Source organism: Sarcophilus harrisii, chromosome 3 (genome assembly GCF_902635505.1).
Source record: "Sarcophilus harrisii chromosome 3, mSarHar1.11, whole genome shotgun sequence".
Classification (NCBI taxonomy): Eukaryota; Metazoa; Chordata; class Mammalia; order Dasyuromorphia; family Dasyuridae; genus Sarcophilus; species Sarcophilus harrisii.
The window spans coordinates 487,137,215-487,157,661 of NC_045428.1; the positions used below are offsets into that span (position 1 = coordinate 487,137,215).

General features: G+C 32.7%; 1 protein-coding gene across 1 annotated transcript in view; it reads left to right on the top strand.

Annotated features, from left to right (window-relative positions):
* Nucleotides 1-20,447, top strand: part of C3H11orf53 (chromosome 3 C11orf53 homolog) — a 57,132-nt gene that overhangs the window by 9,889 nt on the left and 26,796 nt on the right. Inside the window, exons 3-4 of the mRNA XM_012545037.3 lie at nucleotides 2,713-2,764; nucleotides 3,530-3,639. Of these exons, the coding sequence (XP_012400491.3) occupies nucleotides 2,713-2,764; nucleotides 3,530-3,639 (162 nt within the window). The remainder of the gene's footprint in view (nucleotides 1-2,712; nucleotides 2,765-3,529; nucleotides 3,640-20,447) is intronic.

Sequence of the window (20,447 nt, forward strand, 5' to 3'; positions counted from 1 at the left end):
TTAGTGGCACTGTAACTCACCCTCCCTAATCAAATAGGGATTTGGATAATAGCTAAAATTTATGATTACTTAAAGGTTTTCAAAGTACCTCACATATAGGATCTCATTTGATCTTCACAGCAATCTTTTAACTAATCCCCATCAAATGAAGAAACTGATATTGAGAGATATTACTTGACTTTCCCATGATCACACAATTATTTGGTATTGGAAGTAGTATTCAAACTCAGATTTTGCTTACCAAAAAAAAAAACCAGTACTCTATCCTTTGTGTCTCATTGCTTCTTATAGTAGAAATGTTTATACTCTCTACTTCATTAAGTTGTGAGGAAAACATTTGATATTTTTAATGTGCTATTTAAGAGGTCTCCACTAATTGATTGCTAAAGTTCTTTCTAGTTCTATCTCAGTGATTCTATTGATAGTTATATATCTTAAGATTAACTTATAGTTAAGTTAAATTAACTATAGTTAATATATATAGTTATATATATATAGTTAATATTATATTATATATTATAATTATATTATTAATATATAATAATTATATTAATTATAATTAATTATATATTATATTATATATAATAATACATAATATATTAATTATATATTTATTTAATTTGTATCGTATATATTTTATTTATTTATTTAAATTAAATAATTTAATTAATTTATTTAAATAAAATAAATTTAAATAAAAATTATTAATTAAATTAATTTAATTTATTAATACTTAATATTAAATATCAGTATATATTAATTCATATATAATATTTATGTATATTAATATAATATATAATTATATATCATATATAATTATATATCATATATAATTATATATTAATATAATTAATATAATTTTAATATATAATAATTAATATATAATATAATATATAGTTATATATTATTAGTTATATATAGTTTTTTATATATAGTTAAGTTAAGTTAATAATTTAAGATAGTTAATATTATTTCAGCTACTTTTAATTGCCAAAAATGGCTATCATAATGTAAATATACCTTGTGTTCCAAATTTTTTTCCCTCACTTTCTCCCATCTCCTCCCAGAGATGGCAAATAATCCAATACAAGTTAAACATGTGCAATTATTCTATACATATTTCCACAATTATCATGCTGCACAAAAAAAAAAAAATCAGATCAAAAAGAAAAAAAATTAGAAAGAAAACAAAATGCAAACAAAAAACAACAAAAAGAGTAGAAGTACTATGTCATGAGCCACACTCAGTCCCCATGGTCCTCTCTTTGGGTGCAGATGGCTCTCTTCATCACAAGACCATTGGAACTGGCCTGAATCATCTCATTGTTGAAAAGAGCCACATCCATCAGAATTGATCATTATATAATCTTAATATTGCTGTATACAATGATCTCCTGATTCTACTCTCTTTACTTAGGATCAGTTTATTTAAGTCTCTCCAGGCCTCTCTGAAATCATCCTACTGATAGTTTCTTATACAACAATAATATTCCATAACATTCATATACCATGACTTATTCAACCACTCTCAAACTGATAGGCATTCACTCAATTTCCAATTCCTTCTTTCTACAAAAAGAGAGATATTTTTGCACGAGTGGGTCCTTTTCCCTTTTTTTTTAATCTCTTTGGGATGTAGGTCCTATAGAGATACTGCTGGTTCAAAGGGTATGCATAGTTTGTTAGCACCTTTGGTCATAGTTCCAAACTGTTCTTCAGAATGATTGGATAAGTTTATAATTCCACCAACAATGTATTAGTGTCCTAGTTTTCCTATATCCCTTCCAACATTTATCATTATCTTTTCCAATCATCTTAGCCAATCTGAAAGGTGTGTCTTACCTCAGAGTTGTCTTAATTTGCATTTCTCTGATCACTTTTGATTAGATTTAGAGCATTTTTATATGACTAGAAATGGTTTTAATTTCTTCATCTAAAAATTACCTATTCATATCCTTTGAACATTTGTCAGTTAGAGAATGGCTTATATTCTTATGAATTTGAGTCAATTCTCTGTATAATTTAGAAATGAGACCTTTATCAAAATCCAGTTTTCTGCTTTCCTTCTAATTTTGTGTGCATTGGTTTTGTTTGTCAAAAACTTCTTAACTTAATATAATCAAAATTATTCTTTTTGTATTTCATAATATACTCTGGTTCTTCTTTGGCCATAAATTCTTTTCTTTTCCGCAGATCTGAGAGGTAGACTATCCTTTGTTCTTCTAGTTTGTTTATAGTATCACTCTTTATATCTAAATCATTTTGACCTTCTTTTGGTATAGGGTATTGGATATTGGTTAATACCTAATTACAGCCACACTGTTTTCCAATTTTTCCAGCATTTTTTTTTTGTCAAATAGTGAGTTCTTATTCCAGAAGTTGTAGTCTTTGGGTTTATCAAACACTAGATTACTATAGTTATTGACTATGGTGTGTTGTGAACCTAACCTATTTCACTGATCGACTATTTCTTAGCCATTACCAAATGGTTTTGATGACTGCTGTTTTATGATATAGTTTTTAAAAACCTTAAACTATTTCAGCTATAGCCATTCAACTCAATGAACATCAAAAAAGGATGATTCCTAATCCCAAACATGCTTACTCAGCACCTTCTCCCCTACAAACTGCCATAATCTGGCAAGTAGCACAAGTAAACCCATTAACTTCCAAGAGAATACTACTCTTTCTCCCCCCAATTTCCTTTCCTAGCCCATGCTATGGAACACAGGAAATGAGGAATTGTGCTCTACCCGAAAGGATAGTATGTAAGTGCATTCTTCTACAGAGATGGTTAGTGGTTATTGTCCTTTGTTCTCAAAGAGGAACAAAATTACATCACTGTGTTAGAAACAAGTTACTGTGTCTGACTGTGGCTAATCAATCCAATTATTACTGAGGCAGAACAGAAAATAAGGAGTAGGAGAAAAGAACCACAAGGCAATAATAAACTAGAAGAAAATGGACAGGTAGGAGACAGAATTTCTTGTGCAAAGAAGACTGGGTCCAGAATCAATGGATTTAAAAATACAATGTCACTGAAGTAAAATAATAGAAATCTTGCTTATTATGGCAAGCTTTTTAATATAATGGAATTTGATCTGTATACATCATATATCACTTATAATTTAAGTTTGAAGACCGTTAGTGAATACTATGGAATATGGGCACAGTTTACATCTTATAACATTCTACCAGGCAATAAAGTTACATTGTATATTAGCTGAAACTATTACAATTAATTTAACACCTCTTTCATTGGCCCATCTCTTAGATAAGAACTACTCCATTAGATAAGAATAATAATATTCTTATTTCTATAACTTTTATCGACCAGTAATATTCTTATTTCTATAGCTTATAACATAATAACAGAACAGATCCAACTCTTGATATCTTATGACTGAAATATGAGCTATGGCTAGCTATTATTCTACTGAGAATTAGCATTCTCATTTTGAGCTGTCCAAAGGGCAACTTCATTTTCCTTAATTTCATTTGATTTTAACTCAGAACTATTTTTCTTAAGTCCCAGGAGACTACAGCAAGAGAGTTTATCAAGGTGTCAGAGTGAAGCACACAGTCAAGGATCTGCTAGCAGAAAAACGATCCAGGCAAACAAGTAATCCAAGATTTAATGTAAGTCTCAATTTAACTTTTAAATGCAGTCTTAAATTGCAGCATGCTTTTGATGTGAGATATCCTATTCTTTCTTTTCCTACCAATCTCAATACATACATAATCATAATATTAAAATAGCTAGCCTTTATATAACTATTTTTATATGTAAGATGTTTTACAAATATCATCTCATTTCTTCCTCACTGTAACTGTGCAGTAGGTATTATTGCCCCATCTTATAGATGAGGAAACTGAGATTGAAGTTTAAGTGACTTGTCCAGCCTTTCACAGCTGGTAACTGCGGCTGAATTTGAACTCAGATCTTCCTGACTGGAGGTTCAGTACCCTATCTGCAACAACAGTAGATCTATGCCTAATGGTTAAAATAAACAATATAATAAACATACAGATGTGTCACTGTTAAACTATTGGGATAGTATTAATATTCATCAGCTTGGAAAACTTTTAACAAGGGAATTCCTATCAATATAGCACCTATATGTGCTTTGCTAGACAAGTTCTAAATAGTTGAGTCACATAGAAGTAGAATGTCTTACCCATTCCCTGACTCCATACTCAGGCCTCTATTCAACATAGTAAGCTATTTCTATCACCAATATTTAATGGAATAAGGGTTTTCTATGAATTCCTGATGAAAACTGGGACAGGGTTTGGAAATAGAAATGTATGCACCAAGAGAAACACATAAATAAATATAAAGATGTAAAAGGTATTATGTGGAGATATATTGCTTAAATGTGGAATTTTAAAGAAAAAACCCAGGCTAACCCTATTTTTATTCCTCTCTGGATTCTACTTTTGATTGTCCAGATTTTCTCTACCATGCAGCCTCTTTATTATAAAAATTCATCTCACCCCTGGCCTTTTCACATTGGGAGTATATCTTTTAGTGTCTCTCTCTCTCTCTCTCTCTCTCTCTCTCTCTCTCTCTCTCTCTCTTTCTCTCTCCCCCCTTGTCTGGCTCTTCCCAGAACCTCCATCTTAAGAAAAGAGGTTTTTTCAGCCATATCTTTATTCACCTCTGTTTTCCAGATTTTCTCATCATGTCCTTCAACTGGTGTCTTCTCCTCCCCGCCCCCCATCTCTGCCTTGTTTTTTAGCTTCCTTTCATATATGTTATCTATCCTACCTTAGAACATAAGTTTATTAAGATCAAGAACTGTCTTTATGTTTATATTTACATTCTTAGTCACTTGGCACAATACCTGACACATACTAAATGTTATTAATATGATGACTAAAAGGGGAATAAGAAACACAATTTATCAGAACACTAATATTTTTAAAGATCATAGGAAAAAGTTTTAAAATAGCAGAGGGTCCATAGGTCATTTTATTCAGTTTAAGTGATCTTAGGAATAGGCAAGATAAGGAACCATATTGGGGGAGGAGGGGTGGGAAAAGGGGGAAGAAGGAAAGAGAAATCACATTCATGTAATAGAGGTATATAAAATGAACACTATATTCTAGAGGAAATGGTGGGAGAATAGACATCCCATGAATTTCAATTTCATCTGAATTAAATTCACATAGAGAGATTTTGACATAGAAATATGTTAAGTTCAAAAGGGAAATATAAGGAGAAAGGGATGAGAGGGATAAGCAAGTGTTTAGAAAGAAGAAAGAGAAAGAGCAAGGGAGAGAGGTAAGGAGGGAGAGGAGAAGGAGGAGAGAAGGAAGAGATATCCATGGAGCAGCTTGGGTATATAACATACAAAAGCAAACAGATACAGTAGCATAGTCTTTGATAAACCCAAAGACCACTGTTACTATGGAGAAGGAATTACTCTGATTTTTTTTAAACTACTAGGAAAATTAGACATCTTTCTGGAAGAAAGTTAGACAACTCACCACACACCAATATAAATTCCAAATTTATTCATCTAGATATAAATGGTCATATCATAAACAAATTAGAGGAACAAGAAAGAAATTACCTTGTGGAACTATGGATAGGGGGAGTTCATGACTAAATAAATGACAATCACAGAAGATAAAATGAATAATCTTAATTATATATAATTTAAAATTTTTTGCAAATATATTTAACATAGTAAATAAAAAAGGGAAAATAAGTGACTGAAAAAACAAACTTAGTAGCAAATTTCTCTAACAAAAGTTTCATTTCTGAAATATAAGGAACTAATTCAAATTTGTAAGATTGAATTACTCCACAATATATAAATGGTCAAAGGATATGAAAAGGCAAGGATGAAATTCAAGCAATCAACAGTCATGAAAAAATGCTCTAGATTTCTAGTAATTAGAGAAATGAAAGTTAAAGCAAATTGAAGTAAATTAAACTTCTAGTTTACAATTATCAAGCTGACAATGGCAAAAGAAAAGAACAAAAAATATTGAAGAGGCCATGGGAAAATAAGTACAGGAGAATGCTACTGGGGGAGCTGTGAATTGGTTCAGCCATTTTGGCATTATGATCATAAATTTGGCAACTTCTTTATACACTTTGCTCCAGCCATAACACTATTAGCCCCAGATTACAAAGACTTAAAGGGATGGAGGAGGATGATCAGTAGGTACAAAGACAGAAGTTCTTTATGGTGGCCCAAAATTGGAACTAAGGGGGAAAGTGTTCCTACTGGAGAATGGCTAAATACATTGTATATATGTGCATATTATTTTGTCCTAAGACAAATAGTAAGTTTCAGAAGAAACTGTGATGATCTTTATGAACTAATGCAAAGTGAAGTAAACAGAAATAGAATAATTTATGCAATGGTAACATTGTAGAGAAAAATAATTTTGAAGTTAATGATTATAAAATAATGAAGATAAAATACCTTACTTATCTCCTGAAAGAGAAGTGAGGAACTTAAAATTCAGAAAGAGATATATATTTTTGGACATGATTAATGTGACAATTTACTCTACCTAATACTCATTATTTGTGAGGGATTTGTTTTACTTTTTAATTTTTTTAATTTTAAATTAATTAAAATTTTATATCTTCTTATATCCCTTGTATAGCTTGGTTATACCCCCCCTTACCTGATATGTCTTACCTGAAATACTACATTCTACCAATTCATATCCCTCTCCTTTTTAATTGTTTTAAAATATGCCCTTATCATGAAATCTTCTCGAGGAGAAGCAACTTCTCTCAGTGGAAAAGCATGCTTTATGTGTAGTTAGAAAACTAAGTTTGAATCCCCACTGAGTCATTTACTACCTTTCTAACTCTGAACAAGTTGCTTAATGTCTCTGAGTCTCAGTTTAGGAATATTCAGAAAGAAGGCTTTTGACGAAATGATTTTTATGGGCTCTTCCAGCTCCAACTCTATGATCTTAAAATTTTCTCAGTGATTAACACTTGTTTGTAATCACTACATTAATCATTATCATCATAGCATTAATGTGTAATATATAGAGTTTCCCCAGTGTTTAACTTTGTTACTTTTCATGTCATTTCTGGAAATATTTTTATATATCCATCACATTTGTATTCCAACTCCTCATTAAGTTGCAAATACCTCAAACTAAAAACAATATCATTTTTAAAGTATCATTCAAAAGAATTCTTCTCATAATAACTTGTATAATATAGTATATTATCATTAACAAAGTACTTTCCTACCACATACTATAAAACAGATCTTGTAATCATTATTATCTCCATTTTACAGATGGAGAAAAGGAAGCTCTGAAAGACTAAGTTATTCACCCAAAGTCAAACAGAACTAATGAATGTTTGAGGTAGAATTAAAATCAGTCTCCTAATTTCAAGTCCAGTATTCTATCCACTATATCCCAAATGCTCTGTCACTACCATGTCACCTAAATACAATGGCATTTATTATTTATTCACTGTCATGATGCAAATTGCTGAATACCCTCTTGTTTATCTCACAATTTCTCTTATGATATAAATCTATCCAAATAGAAAAAGCCCTGATAATTATAGGATAGCATCTAAATCATTTAGCTCAATGGTGTCAAATTCAAATAGGGATAAGACTATTAAATCAAGCATAAGGATTCTATGGGCTACATATTGACATAGAAAACCACATATTAACATTACCTATGTTCTCTTGTGTTTTTATTCATTTTGTTAAATATTTCCTAATTACATTTTAATTGACTTGGGACACATCTGGTAGTGTTACAGCCCAAAATCAAATAGTATGTTTGATACTTCTGATTGAGCTGATTCATTATGATTAACTTGTTTAGATCTTGGCTAAATTACTAAGCATTCTTGTGATCTTGTGCTAATTCATAGTGAGAAGATAACTTGATTCTGGATTTAGATATGATATAACATTATTATTAAAAATAATTGGATGTCAGTAATACTGAACTCCAGATATGTTTGCTGTATAAATGGAATCATCTTACCGAAATCTGTTCTGTGATACCGGAATTCAGAATAGAAATATTAGTAATGAATGTCAAAGCTGGAAATCCTAAATCCAGCAATATGCATTCCTAAGTATTTATATATGCCATCCATTATATTCAAGTTTTATTCTGATTACATATAAGACTACTTATATGGCAAAAAGTCTGAGGGATGTGGCCTTAAAATGAGATTATCTCAGTCTAGTTCCAAAATACTTGATTATCTAGTCAATCAATAAGAGTTCTTGAGGATTCACCCCATTTGGGGTTTTCTTTGCAAAGATACTAGAGTGATTGTCCATTTCCCTCTCTATAGATGAAGAAACTGAGGCAAAGTTAAATGAACTTAAGTGACTTGCCCAGGATTACACAGCTAGTAAGTGTCTGAGGCCAGATTTGAACTCATGAAGATGAGTCTTCCTGACTTCAAGCCTGGAGCTCTATCTACTACTTTATCTAGCTTTCCCCATTTACTATGTGCCAGACATTACCACAGCTGATAGCTGGCTTCACCTAACCAGTACCAACCCTTTAATTAACTAATTCAGTTCTAAACTCTTCTCTGGATTCCCTTGCTTCTATGTCCTCCCCTGAAGCATTGCCATACCTCAACTTTGTATCACTCTGCTATCTGTCTTTCACTTTATAATATGATGCTGAAAAGATCTAGAAAAAGTCACATAAGCTGACTTAGTCCAGTACAAATGTATGTTATCTAATTTTAATTAGCTCCCCCAATGAAGCAATACAATCCTTTTACTGCTTCCTAATTGGTGCTTTAAGCAATTTCCTCTATTGGCTATTCTAAACTTTCTTTTCTCAAGCTTCCCATACCATTGTCTTCTCCTAACCTCACAACTGAAGACCTTGCTTTCAGATTTACTGAGAAAATAGAGATCATGTGCTGTGATATGCCTCTTCTGTTCTTTTCTATATCTACATCCCATTAATTCCATACTACCCTCATTATTATTTTCCTTTTCTCAGATGTCCAATTGAGAGATAGTTCTTTTCCTTGTCAAGACCAGTCCATCTGCATTTTCACATAACCAATCTCTGTCCCACCATCTTCTTCAGCAGACTGCCCACCCTCAGAAGCACTCTCAATCTTATCTTCAATTTCTCTTTATCTATTTCTTTCTCCTTTGGGCAGCTAGATGTAGTGGATAGATAACTTTCCTTAGAATTAGAAAGACCTGGGTTGAAATCCAGTTCCCAACATTTACTGGCTGAGTCACCCTGGACAAGTGTTTTAACTGCTCCTCATCTCCATTTCCTCAGATATAAAATGGGGATGATAACAGCACCCAGGCACCAAGATTATTAGGAACAGCTAATAAAATTATATTTGTAAAGCAGTTAGCATAATGTCTGATACATAGTAGGTGCTTAATTAATGGTTTTTCCTTCCTTCCAATGATTTATTAGTCTATGTTTCAGGATTTACAGTCATTTGTAAAGTGTTTTTCAATTAGTCCACAATATTTATTATTTTCAAAAATATGATTCCTGCTCTCAATGAATTTACAATCTTACTTCGGAAGAGGGGAGAGAAGACAGAAAATAAATTATAAAACAATAGAAGACAATATGTAATAAAATGGTATATTGTGTAATAATGGTAGACAGTAAAGAGGCATGAATCCCAACATCACCATTAATTGGATGTGTAGCATGTACCATAGAAATTCAGAGAAAAGAGACATTATTGTAGGGTCAAATAAAAATACTACTATACATGTAACCAAAGGAAATCCAAGCATAAGTAAATAAATCAGTGCGGAAAGAACTTCAAAGAACACATTGGCTCACAGCAGCTGCATCCACAGAAATATATTCAATGACAAAACACAGCATGACATTTGCCAAAGTATATTTGCATTTGCTGTATAAACTAGGATTTAACTTCAAGATCCTGCCTCAGGTCATCTAAAGTCACAATTTCAATGTCATGTTTTTCTTTTGCCATCTAGTAACTAAGTCTAATTAATAGAATATATATATCCTAATGTCTAAGAGACTAATAACATGACTGAGTGGGTAGAGGGCTGGACTCAGGCAAAACACATACTATTTTTGTGATCCTGGGCAAGTCATTTAACTTCTTAGTGCCCCAGCTACCACCCTAAAACTCCATTAGTGAATTGGCAGAGCAGCACTGGTTAAGGAAGTTTCCCTATCAGGGATTACAGACATGAACTAAATCACAAGTCTGAACCACTGACTCTACCTTAGTCCTACTACCTCAGTCCAGTAAGTATAAGAATGAGTAAATCACAGAGCTTTGGTCATTATCTTGTCTTAGGTAATTTCAATGAAATAACTGAATAACTGCTATGTATGTAATGTTTATCCCAGTGGAATCTACTCTGATTATGCTTGATCCAAGTCATAATAATATATGTATGTACATATCTTAAGAAGAATGTCGCTCACATTTGTTAAGCATCCCCCTGAGCTAAGAAGCAGTATGGCATAGGAGATTAAGAGAGAAACTTGGAGCTCAAAGACCAGAGTTCAAATCCTGTTGGAGACACATACTCATTTTGTGTTCGCAAATTATTTAACCTCTCCATGATCTCTAAAATGTTACATTTCAGAGAAAGTACCAATCTGCATTAATAAAAGTTGTTTTATCATGTAGGAGATCCCTATGTACATGGAATCATAGGTCCAGTACCATATAAGAGATGGATGAAAATCAATATACATGTGTGGGAATGTGGAAGGCTATGTGTGTGTATGTACCATGAATAGATAGATACATAGATAGAGATATACACACACATATATATATGGGGGGGAGGTGTGTACCATATGTACCATATCTATATATCTATATATATATATATGTGTGTGTGTGTGTGTGTGTGTGTGTATATAGGTATGTATGTACTGTGTATAGATATTTATATTTATAGTGAGTATATGTACCATGGTTACTGACAAGGTCCATACTGTGAGTTTCCAGCAAGCATTCCACTACTGCTATCTCCAGCTAGATTTTGTAAACTACAGCTATCTCTAGTCTATCTCTGGGAGGCTTTCATCTTGTTTATACTGCTGCTGGCTTTTCAGGTGGAATTCTTTTTTTTTACTGTTTATGAGCTTTTGGCTGACATTTTGCAGTTATAGATAGGCTCTATATACGATATCATTCACTAGAATTTCTCATTGGATTTCTTGATCATTATTTGGTTTCAAGGTTTAATTTATGCTGTCATTTTTTTTTCCTAGCAGAGATGAGGGAGCTGGGTTTTCTTGAAATAATTGTTACACTAGCCAAATTTCCACTGGAAATTCCAGTAGTACATGTCAATGTCTGTTTCTTTCTCTAACTCATTTTACACATGAATTCAGAGGATCAATAACTTCTTTAAATAGTTTGTTGAAGCTATTTTAAATGCATGCTCTATTCATAATCTTATTTTTTATTCTAACTTAAAATTGATTTTGATTTTTACCCAGTAAGTTAATGACATGATTATATACAGGAAATTTCTTGATAAATGACTTCCCTTGGATTTCAGTCTTGTTTTGTTCTAATCAGTTTTGTCCTGAACTTCAAACTGATGAGAATGACTCACAGAATGTTAGTATCTGTATGGTTTTATGCTAAGGAAACAAAAGGAAACTGGAACTTCTTACAAATGTGCCACTTTAGGGTAAGCAGATCCTAGGGATCTTCAAATATACCAAATGTAATTAAAGATAATGAGGAAAACAGAGGGATTAGTGCAATTTCTTTAGTGTTAGGGGATACATTTATAGTCAGCAGTCATTTTAATTGTTTCTGTTCATGTCTTCTGTTTCTCAAGTAAGGGTCCCTTTCCAATCTGAATGAATCACCCTTTTTTATCCCTTTGCTACTCATAGAAAGTGACCCATATTAAATGGTGTCATTTAGTTTTAATTTTTTCCATTTTTTGGAAATTGTAACCAAAGAAATAGCCATTTAATAGCTAGTCTACTAATTATGAGTCTTAGATATTTTTATAGACTAAATTTCAGAAAATAGACACCATATTTTGCTAAGATATTTCTCAGAGTTTTTCCAACATTGTAGAACCTTCTAGACCTTGTTGTTGTTTGTCCTCCTTTCTCAAAGAGGACCATGACATCAGGGAGGTAATGCCATGACATACAATATTGGCAGGATGGATTGTGGCAGCAAAGTAGAGTAAAAAGAGTCGTAGGTTTGGAATTGGGAAACCAGACAAATTCTGGCTCTGATATTTATGCAGATTAGGTTACAGAGAGATGAAAGGTATTCAACAGTGACATGAGATGGGTGAAAATCAATATACATGTGTGGGAGTGTGGAAGGCTATGTGTGTGTATGTACCATGAATAGATAGATACATAGATAGAGATATACTCATATATATATATATATATATATATATATATATATGGGGGGGTATACCATATGTACCATGTCTATATATATGTGTGTGTGTGTGTGTGTGTGTGTGTGTAGGTATGTATGTACTGTGTATAGATATTTATATTTATGTGAGTATATGTACCATCTATATATATGTGCATATGTATATATTTGTATACATATGTATACACATGTGTGCATGAGGCCAAATCATGCATATACATATATATTTATATGTAAAATGAGATGTGATCATGTGATCAAACCTATTAATACGTATTGTGTGTGTGTGTGTGTGTGTATTAAGTAGAGAACTTCTTCGGGCAGTGAAGTTCAATGATTGTTTGGGGTCACATAGCTAGTATCTGTCAGAGGCAGAACATGAACCACAGCTTTCCTGACTCCAAGGCCAGACTTGTCCTCTCTGTCCTCTCTGTCATGATACCTTTAAAGTTTGGCATCTAAACAGAGAACATCATATAGCTGTTCCCATTTAATAATGTTCTTTTTCTGCTTGTACTTAAGTCATTCTTTAAATTATAATCATAGGGTTTTTTTTCATTTTTCCATTTTTCTCTTAATTTTACATTCAAATCACCTACAAAATAACCTATTTGAAATATCGATCCCATTCAAAACATAGTCAAGATTATAGTATCAGCCAGGTTTCCTTGTTTGTTGTAATTTTCTAATTGCTTTGAAAAAATAAATATCATGAATGCAGAGATATATATTACATTTCACTCACTGAACAGCAGGCAAATGAAGGTTATACATTTATTGTCTAGACATGCTGTTTGATCTTTGTTTAGAATTTACTAAACCTTAACTGGGAAACAGATGTGCTTACCTCCTTACCCTATCCTGCTAATTACTTTTCATTCCACCAAGGATGTTAGCTAATGGTTTGTTTAATGAGATATCCAACTGCTGCCATTCTACCACAATTTAATTTATATTTACTTCTTAATAACTAAAACATTTACATTGCAATGTTGACATCTGTGATTTGCATTTTGATTTTTTGTAAATTAGGGAGGGGAATAGATAACTAGAAAAAGCAAATAATTTCTAATTTTTCTGAAGTATCTGTAACTTGAAGAACAAAAAAAATTCTTCTACCTTCTCCAAAACAAAGAAAAGTGATTGCATTTAAATACTAAACTTAAACACATAAAAAAAGAAGAAAAAGGCATTTTCATTCAGAGGACATTAAAGAATATTCTCTATGAAACCATGAATTTCTATTTCATTCCACTTGTTTTTTTAAAAATTATATAATAAATCTATACTTTTTTCCTATGAAATCTGATATGTTGTTTATAACTCTGTGTGTTCAACCACTTTTGTTTATTTCAGATGAATGTGAGGTTCATCTAATGGTGGCTTCCTTTACCTTTTCCTCCATGTTTATATACTGCTCACATGCAATTCAGTTATAAGAAAGAGCAAGCTCTACCTCATTCCTTCTTTTTTTTTTTTACTCTCTTTTCCCTCATCAAATCCTCACAACAGAAACAATCCATCTCAAGACTTCTGTTTTAATTACATGACTTTCTTAATATCCTTTGAAGGTGCTGAACTCTTATAAGAATGTTAGCTTGTCATCTTACAGTTCCTTCTAAGGGATCAAATAAATTTACTTTTCTAGGTTTCTCTTGATACTTATGTTTGTGTTTCAAAGTTCCTAATCTACTCTGGTAATTTTTTTAAAATCAGAAATACTTGAAAGTCTTCCATTAAATTGAAGATCAATTTTTTTTTTCATGTAGGATTATATTCAGTTTTTCAGAGTAAGTTGTTTGGTTTTGGTTCTAAGCCTCCATCTATGGTTTTTAAAATATTTATATCAAAATCTCCTTTAACTTTCATTCAAAGCATCTATATTTTATGTGATCTTGACTATGGTCCCTTGCTACAGCTTCTTTTAGGACGCTTGCAGTAAGATTTGTGAGTTTTAGTTCTAAAATGTCTGAGGACTTTTCCTTTTGGCATCCCTTTCAAGAAATATTTGGTGGATTCTTTTTTCTTTACTTTGTCCCCTGGTTCTAAGAGATTTAAGTGGTTTTCCTTTACAATTTCTTATAATTTTCAGGCTTTTAAAAACAAAATGTTGATTGAGAAAATCCAATGATTTTTAAATTACTTGTTTTCCATGTAAGTTATAATATCAAATATATATATTTTCCAATATCATGATTTTGTTCTAATATTTTCTTCTGTCTTATGGAATTATTGATCCTTTTGTCTAATTTTCAAACAGACTGATATTTGGGTAAAGTTTAGCATTTTCTCTTCTAAGCTCTTTATCCTCCTTCCAATTCTTTCCTCTGGAATTTTTCATTTCATTTTTATCTATTGCTTCATTTCTTCTTGGTATTCATATAATTCTTGTGGGAAATACTTTTTTTTCTTTGAGTCCAAGTAACTTTCTTCCTACTCCCTTTTTAAGGTTCCTTATATTTGCAATAATTTTTATATTGGTTAGTGTTTTCTATGATTTAATTATCTTTCCAGCTTTATTTTCTAAATTGGACCTTTGTACCAGGACTTCTACATATTTGGGTAAGGTGATTGACTCAGTTTGATCTTGTTCTAGATTTCCTGAATTCTTGTGCTGACCTCAACCTCCTGAGGTTAGGCCCCACCAAATTTTAAGAGTCTACTATTTCAAGATGAAAAATTAGGGACTTTAGATCTCCTAGACTTGAGCTGTCTAGGTTTGAACACTCCTATGCAGAGCATGATCATAACCATTTCCTAAATTTTCAAGGACCCTACCCTGGATTTTCTGACTTTTTTAGGAATTTCTCAGAGGAAATCTTCACTCTTACTTCCTCTAAACAATCAAGCCTTATAGGCTAGACATGTCTCTGTCCAGTATCTGCTCTCCTTCAAAAGCTACCCTGCATTGGCACATCCTTTGTTAGGTCCCCCCTTTTCTAGTTCCCACAAGTTTTTAACTGATCTCTTGTATAGATGGAAGAAGACACAGTTTTTCATTGGCTTTCTTAATCATTATTAAGTCTGGTGTGAGCTTCAGGATTTTATTGAAGAGATATATAGCAACTAGAAGGTTAGCTACTATTTAATCATTTTAGCTGGAAGTCTTACTTTACAAATTGATATTGAACATTAGTGAGTACTCTTTGGATCAGTCTTTAAAACAGATGTTAACACATCAGTAGGCTAACCTATAGTCACATCTCTCCATCTTTTTTTCATAATAATAGCTTGAGAGTCTGTCAAATGTTTGCTAAAATCTAGATAAACTATATCTTATACCATTCTCCTAAGCTAACAGTCAACTATCAAGAAAGGAAGGAGGGCTAGAGATGTTGTAGAGACATTGTTCTTGATGAAGCAATGCTGACTGTAAGCACTGTTTCCTTTTCTATATGTTCATTTTCCAACTCTTTAAAATAATATATTCTGGAATTCTGAAAAAAAATGAAGTCAAATTAACTGGACTATATTTTGAAGACACGATTCTCTCTATTTTTTGGAACATCAATAAATGTACCCTTTTCCAATCCTATACTGCCTCTCCATTCTTCTGCAGGTTTTCAGAGATCAGTAATCATGGTTTACCAGTCACATAAAACAATCTTTTGGCACCCTGGAATGTGATTTATTTTTATCTGATGATTTGAACTTATTAGGGCAGATAGATATTCTCATATTATATCTCTACTCATTTAAGATATCGACTCTCTACTAGCCATTTTTCTTCTATATTTCCTAGTCCAAATATTCTCCTTAACAGAAGAGACAAGACCTGAATAAAAGCTAAATTCGTCTACCCTTTCTGTATTATCTCTTATCATCATACCATCCATACCATCCATTGGCCCTATCCATTCTTTTACCTTCTTCTTTTCCCCAATTTAGACTTGAAAAACAATGACCCAAGCTTTTCTTGACAGCCTCAGGCAATGAACTTTACCACTTCAGACAATATTCTTACAGGACTGTTTGATGCTTTACCATTTCTCTTTTATTACTTAATATTATCCCTTGTTCTATTTGCATTTTCTTAAAATGTATGTTAATTGATAAGTCCTTATGTGTCCATATTAACTCCCCTTTATTTCCTTAACAATTATTGTATGTCTTCAGGATTTCACTCTTTATATTCCAATCCCTCTTGTTTTCACCTATAAAATTTTGGGGCATGGAACTGAATCATTTCTCTAAATCCTTTAAGATATATTCTCCCATAAGCAGGTGTCCTCAAACTTTTTAAATAGGGGGCCAGTTCACTGTCCCTCAGCCTGTTGGAGGGCCGGATTATAGTAAAAACAAAAACTTTGTTTTCTGGGCCTTTAAATAAAGAAGCTTCATAGCCCTGGGTGAGGGGGATAATTATCCTCAGCTGCCGCATCTGGCCCTCGGCCATAGTTTGAGGACCCCTGAGAGTATATGCCAAACTATTCAAAAGTTGCTTCTTTTTTCTTTCACAAATTCTAACATGGAATGTTTACTTCCACCCACAAGATTCCTGTTATTTTCACATAGAAGTTATTTCCTCCCTCATAGCAAGAATCAAATCTAGAGTAGATACTCTTTTCATTGATTCTTCTAACTTTAAGGATGAAATTTTCATTTAGGCTAATTAAATTATCATCTGCTCTGCTTTTTGCAAGAAAGAACTCCAGCAAGTATCTGAAAAATTAAAGTTCCCATCATTACTATATCATATTCTCTATGCTAGGCCCATAACCTCACTCCCCACTTTTTCATCTAATTCCTTTTTCAATCCAGCTGATTTACACTGATGAAACTATCAGTCCTATTTCTTATTTCTTTGATGTTGACCAAAATACTCTACCCTATCCTTTGCTCCTCTGGTTTCTGACTTGTCTACAAATATATCTTTTTCATGATCCCATCTGGGGTTTTGTTGACAAAGATACAATAATGTTTTGTCATTACCTTTTCCAGTTTGATGAAGGTATAACCTTCCAATGCCTTGTTATAATTTTATTACAAAAATTGTACCTTAGTGATACAATCATATTTGCCTACTTTCATTAACCTCTCTAATTCACTTTGCTGCTTACCTAAGTTTTGTATATTTACATATTGACAGTTTACACCAAAAGTTTTATTGCAGGCTCCTTCTCTTAATTTCTTTGCATCATCAGAATTAATTTGATATTTGAAGACCTTGAGATTAATGACATTCATCAAAATCATCAAGTATTATCAAGCATTTAATATGTGCAAGATTTGTGCTAAGTGCTGGGATATTTCACAGTCCCTGTCCTCAAGGAATTGATTATCTAATTGCTAAAACATTTATGTAGTAATATAAATGCCAAATGAGAGATGCTGACAAAGAGTTTTACATAGGATAAAAAGGAGAGATGAATATGTACTGTGACAAAAGTAGGACTTGGATGAACTAAAAGGATAATATTTATGAAGGAGGGGGATATGGAAAGAGGTATAAGAACTGTCTTTTAAATCTTTGAACAGTTATCATAGGAAAGAAGCATTGGACATGTCTTAACTTCAGAAGGAAGAATTTGGACTGAGATTGAATTAATTAGTATTTATGAGTTGGTTATTTTGCTCTAGATTCTATGCTTGCCTTTAAGGATTTTACAAAGAAGTGATGGCCAGAGAGAGGTATTTTGATTTGTAAAGTGACCAAAATAATAATGGGAAACATAGAAGCAATTAGAATACCTTTTCTTGTAGTAATGGCAATACTGATTATAGTTCTAGAAATAGAAAGTGCTTAAAGAGGGAAGCAGCAGAAGTATATAGGTGTCAAGACTTATGGTGCCTGGGTGGCAAGGCTTTTGGCATGATAAAGCAGAAAATTAAAATAGCAATAGGTCCAACATGAAATAGTGAACCAGGCAATCACTAATCAGAGAAGCAAGACCTAAAGGTAGGAGTTCCAAAGCTGAAGTGTTGCTTTGAGTGCATGATTTCTGGTTTTGCCAGCAAGGTTGCTGGCTAAATGATGACTGGGGAATAAAGTATGGATTGAGTCCACCTGACATAATGGACCAGGTGAGGCATTTATCAATCCCTCAGTGTAATAAGCTTTGAAGGAGGCTGTAAATCCTGAGGCTGAGAAAGGAGTCCTAAAGCTGAGAGGATTAAGGCAAGATGGGTAGAGGCATGGGAAGTGGGGGAGAGATGAGTTTGAAAAGAGGAAAATCTTCATAACAATAGTGTCCAGAAATAGAAGGAGTTGCCTTTAAAGTTCCAACTTCCCTCTCACTGGAGTTCTTCAAATGGAAACTTAATGACCACTTGTTCCCTCAGCTAAAACTGAACTCCCCATCCTCAAATTTTCTAATAGCAGTTTTCCTGGATGTGACAAATTCATAGGATGTCTTGAGTGAAATGACTGAAAGACTTGTCCTTGACTATATGCCATTTTACATTTTAAATAATGATTTGGGTAAAGAAAGGATGGCATGCACATTAAAATTTCACATGACCAAGGACAGAATTAGGATTAAAAGTAATCTTAATAAGAGGTAGTTTTGCATAGAGAGTATAACATTGCAAATGAAGTCAGAAAGACCTAAATTCAAATGCAAAAGTGCCTTATGAGAAGAGTTTGTTATTTCATAGTTTTTTTTTTATTAATCAACAAATCAAATAGCAATTATCTCAAAACTGAAGATGTTTTCCCCTGACCACTGACTGTAATGGGCCAGAACTCTGTACTTGAAACAAAGATTCTTACAAGATGCTAACTCAGTGGAATTGATAATACAATGGTTATCTAGTTTAGCATGGTGATTAATAGTTCTTTAGTTCATATGATTGAATTAATCTTACAACAAATAATGTTTCCCTAGTGATATAATGATTGGCTTATACTCAGTATGATGAATAGATTTAACTGTAATAGAGCATATAAACTGAGACAAACTGTCAGAGATAGACTCAGAGAAGACAGAGAACTGGAGGCTGAAGCTCAAGGTCTTGAAGCCAAGGAGAGACATTCATTTCATCTCACACCATCATGGTGGCTCTTCTCCTTCGCTTCTCCACTGAAACCAAGACTCCAGGGACTAGGACAGACTCGGGGAAGACAGAGGACTGGAGACTGTCATGTTCCTCTTGCTTCCTCCGCAGAAACCAAGACACTTTCTGGAGTGTCCTCCAGAAAGCTAACTGAGCCCCAAGCAAGGAGACAAGTCTTTGAAGGAAATAATAAAGAATTTGGACTTTATCCCTGGATATTCTTGTGGTAATTATTCTGCTGAAACGAAGGCTGATCCAAAGACCTCCAGAAAACCAAGCAGAACATTGCAACTAACCACTTTGAACATTAGTGAAATAGAATGAGCCACTAAAACTAATGTCTATCTTTTGGGAAGAAACTATATGTTTATTCTGGGAAGTCATAGATTAAAAGAAAAATTATCAACATTTTATATCTACCCATCTGAGACTCCTTTGTTTTTACAAATAAATGTGGCAACAGCTGACAAGAAAATGAGAACTGAGAGAATAGAATTCAGATTGAATTTGGCCACTGAATTATTATGCTACTTGTTTATTTACCTATGTTTCCTATATAAACAAGGAATGAGTAAATACCCCAGGTAGATGATATTAGCATTAATATGTCTCCTTTTCTCATTATCCTGGTGACACATACTATATATAAATGTGGATAAGCAAATACATGCTTGTACTTGTAGTCACATACTCTGGGTCTTCTGGCTTCCCTTTGAAAGATTTTTTTCATGTGCTGAGATTGCTTGAAACTCAGAAATATACAAATCAAATATCTACATCTTTTAGGGCTATTGCTCCCCCAAAACTGATACTTTACCCTAAGAGACACCAGAATCCAAAGATGCCTACAATTTCAGAGTTAAAAACACCATTACAATGCCCTTGTTCACAATTTGGCAGAAAGTTAAGTTCAGACCAATATCTTAGACCATTTGCTAAGAAATATTTAAAATGAATATATGACCTTGCCATAAAGGGAGATATCATAAGTAAATGAAAAAACTATGTAACATATTGCCTATCAAATATATAATTTATGAATAAACAAGATATAGAA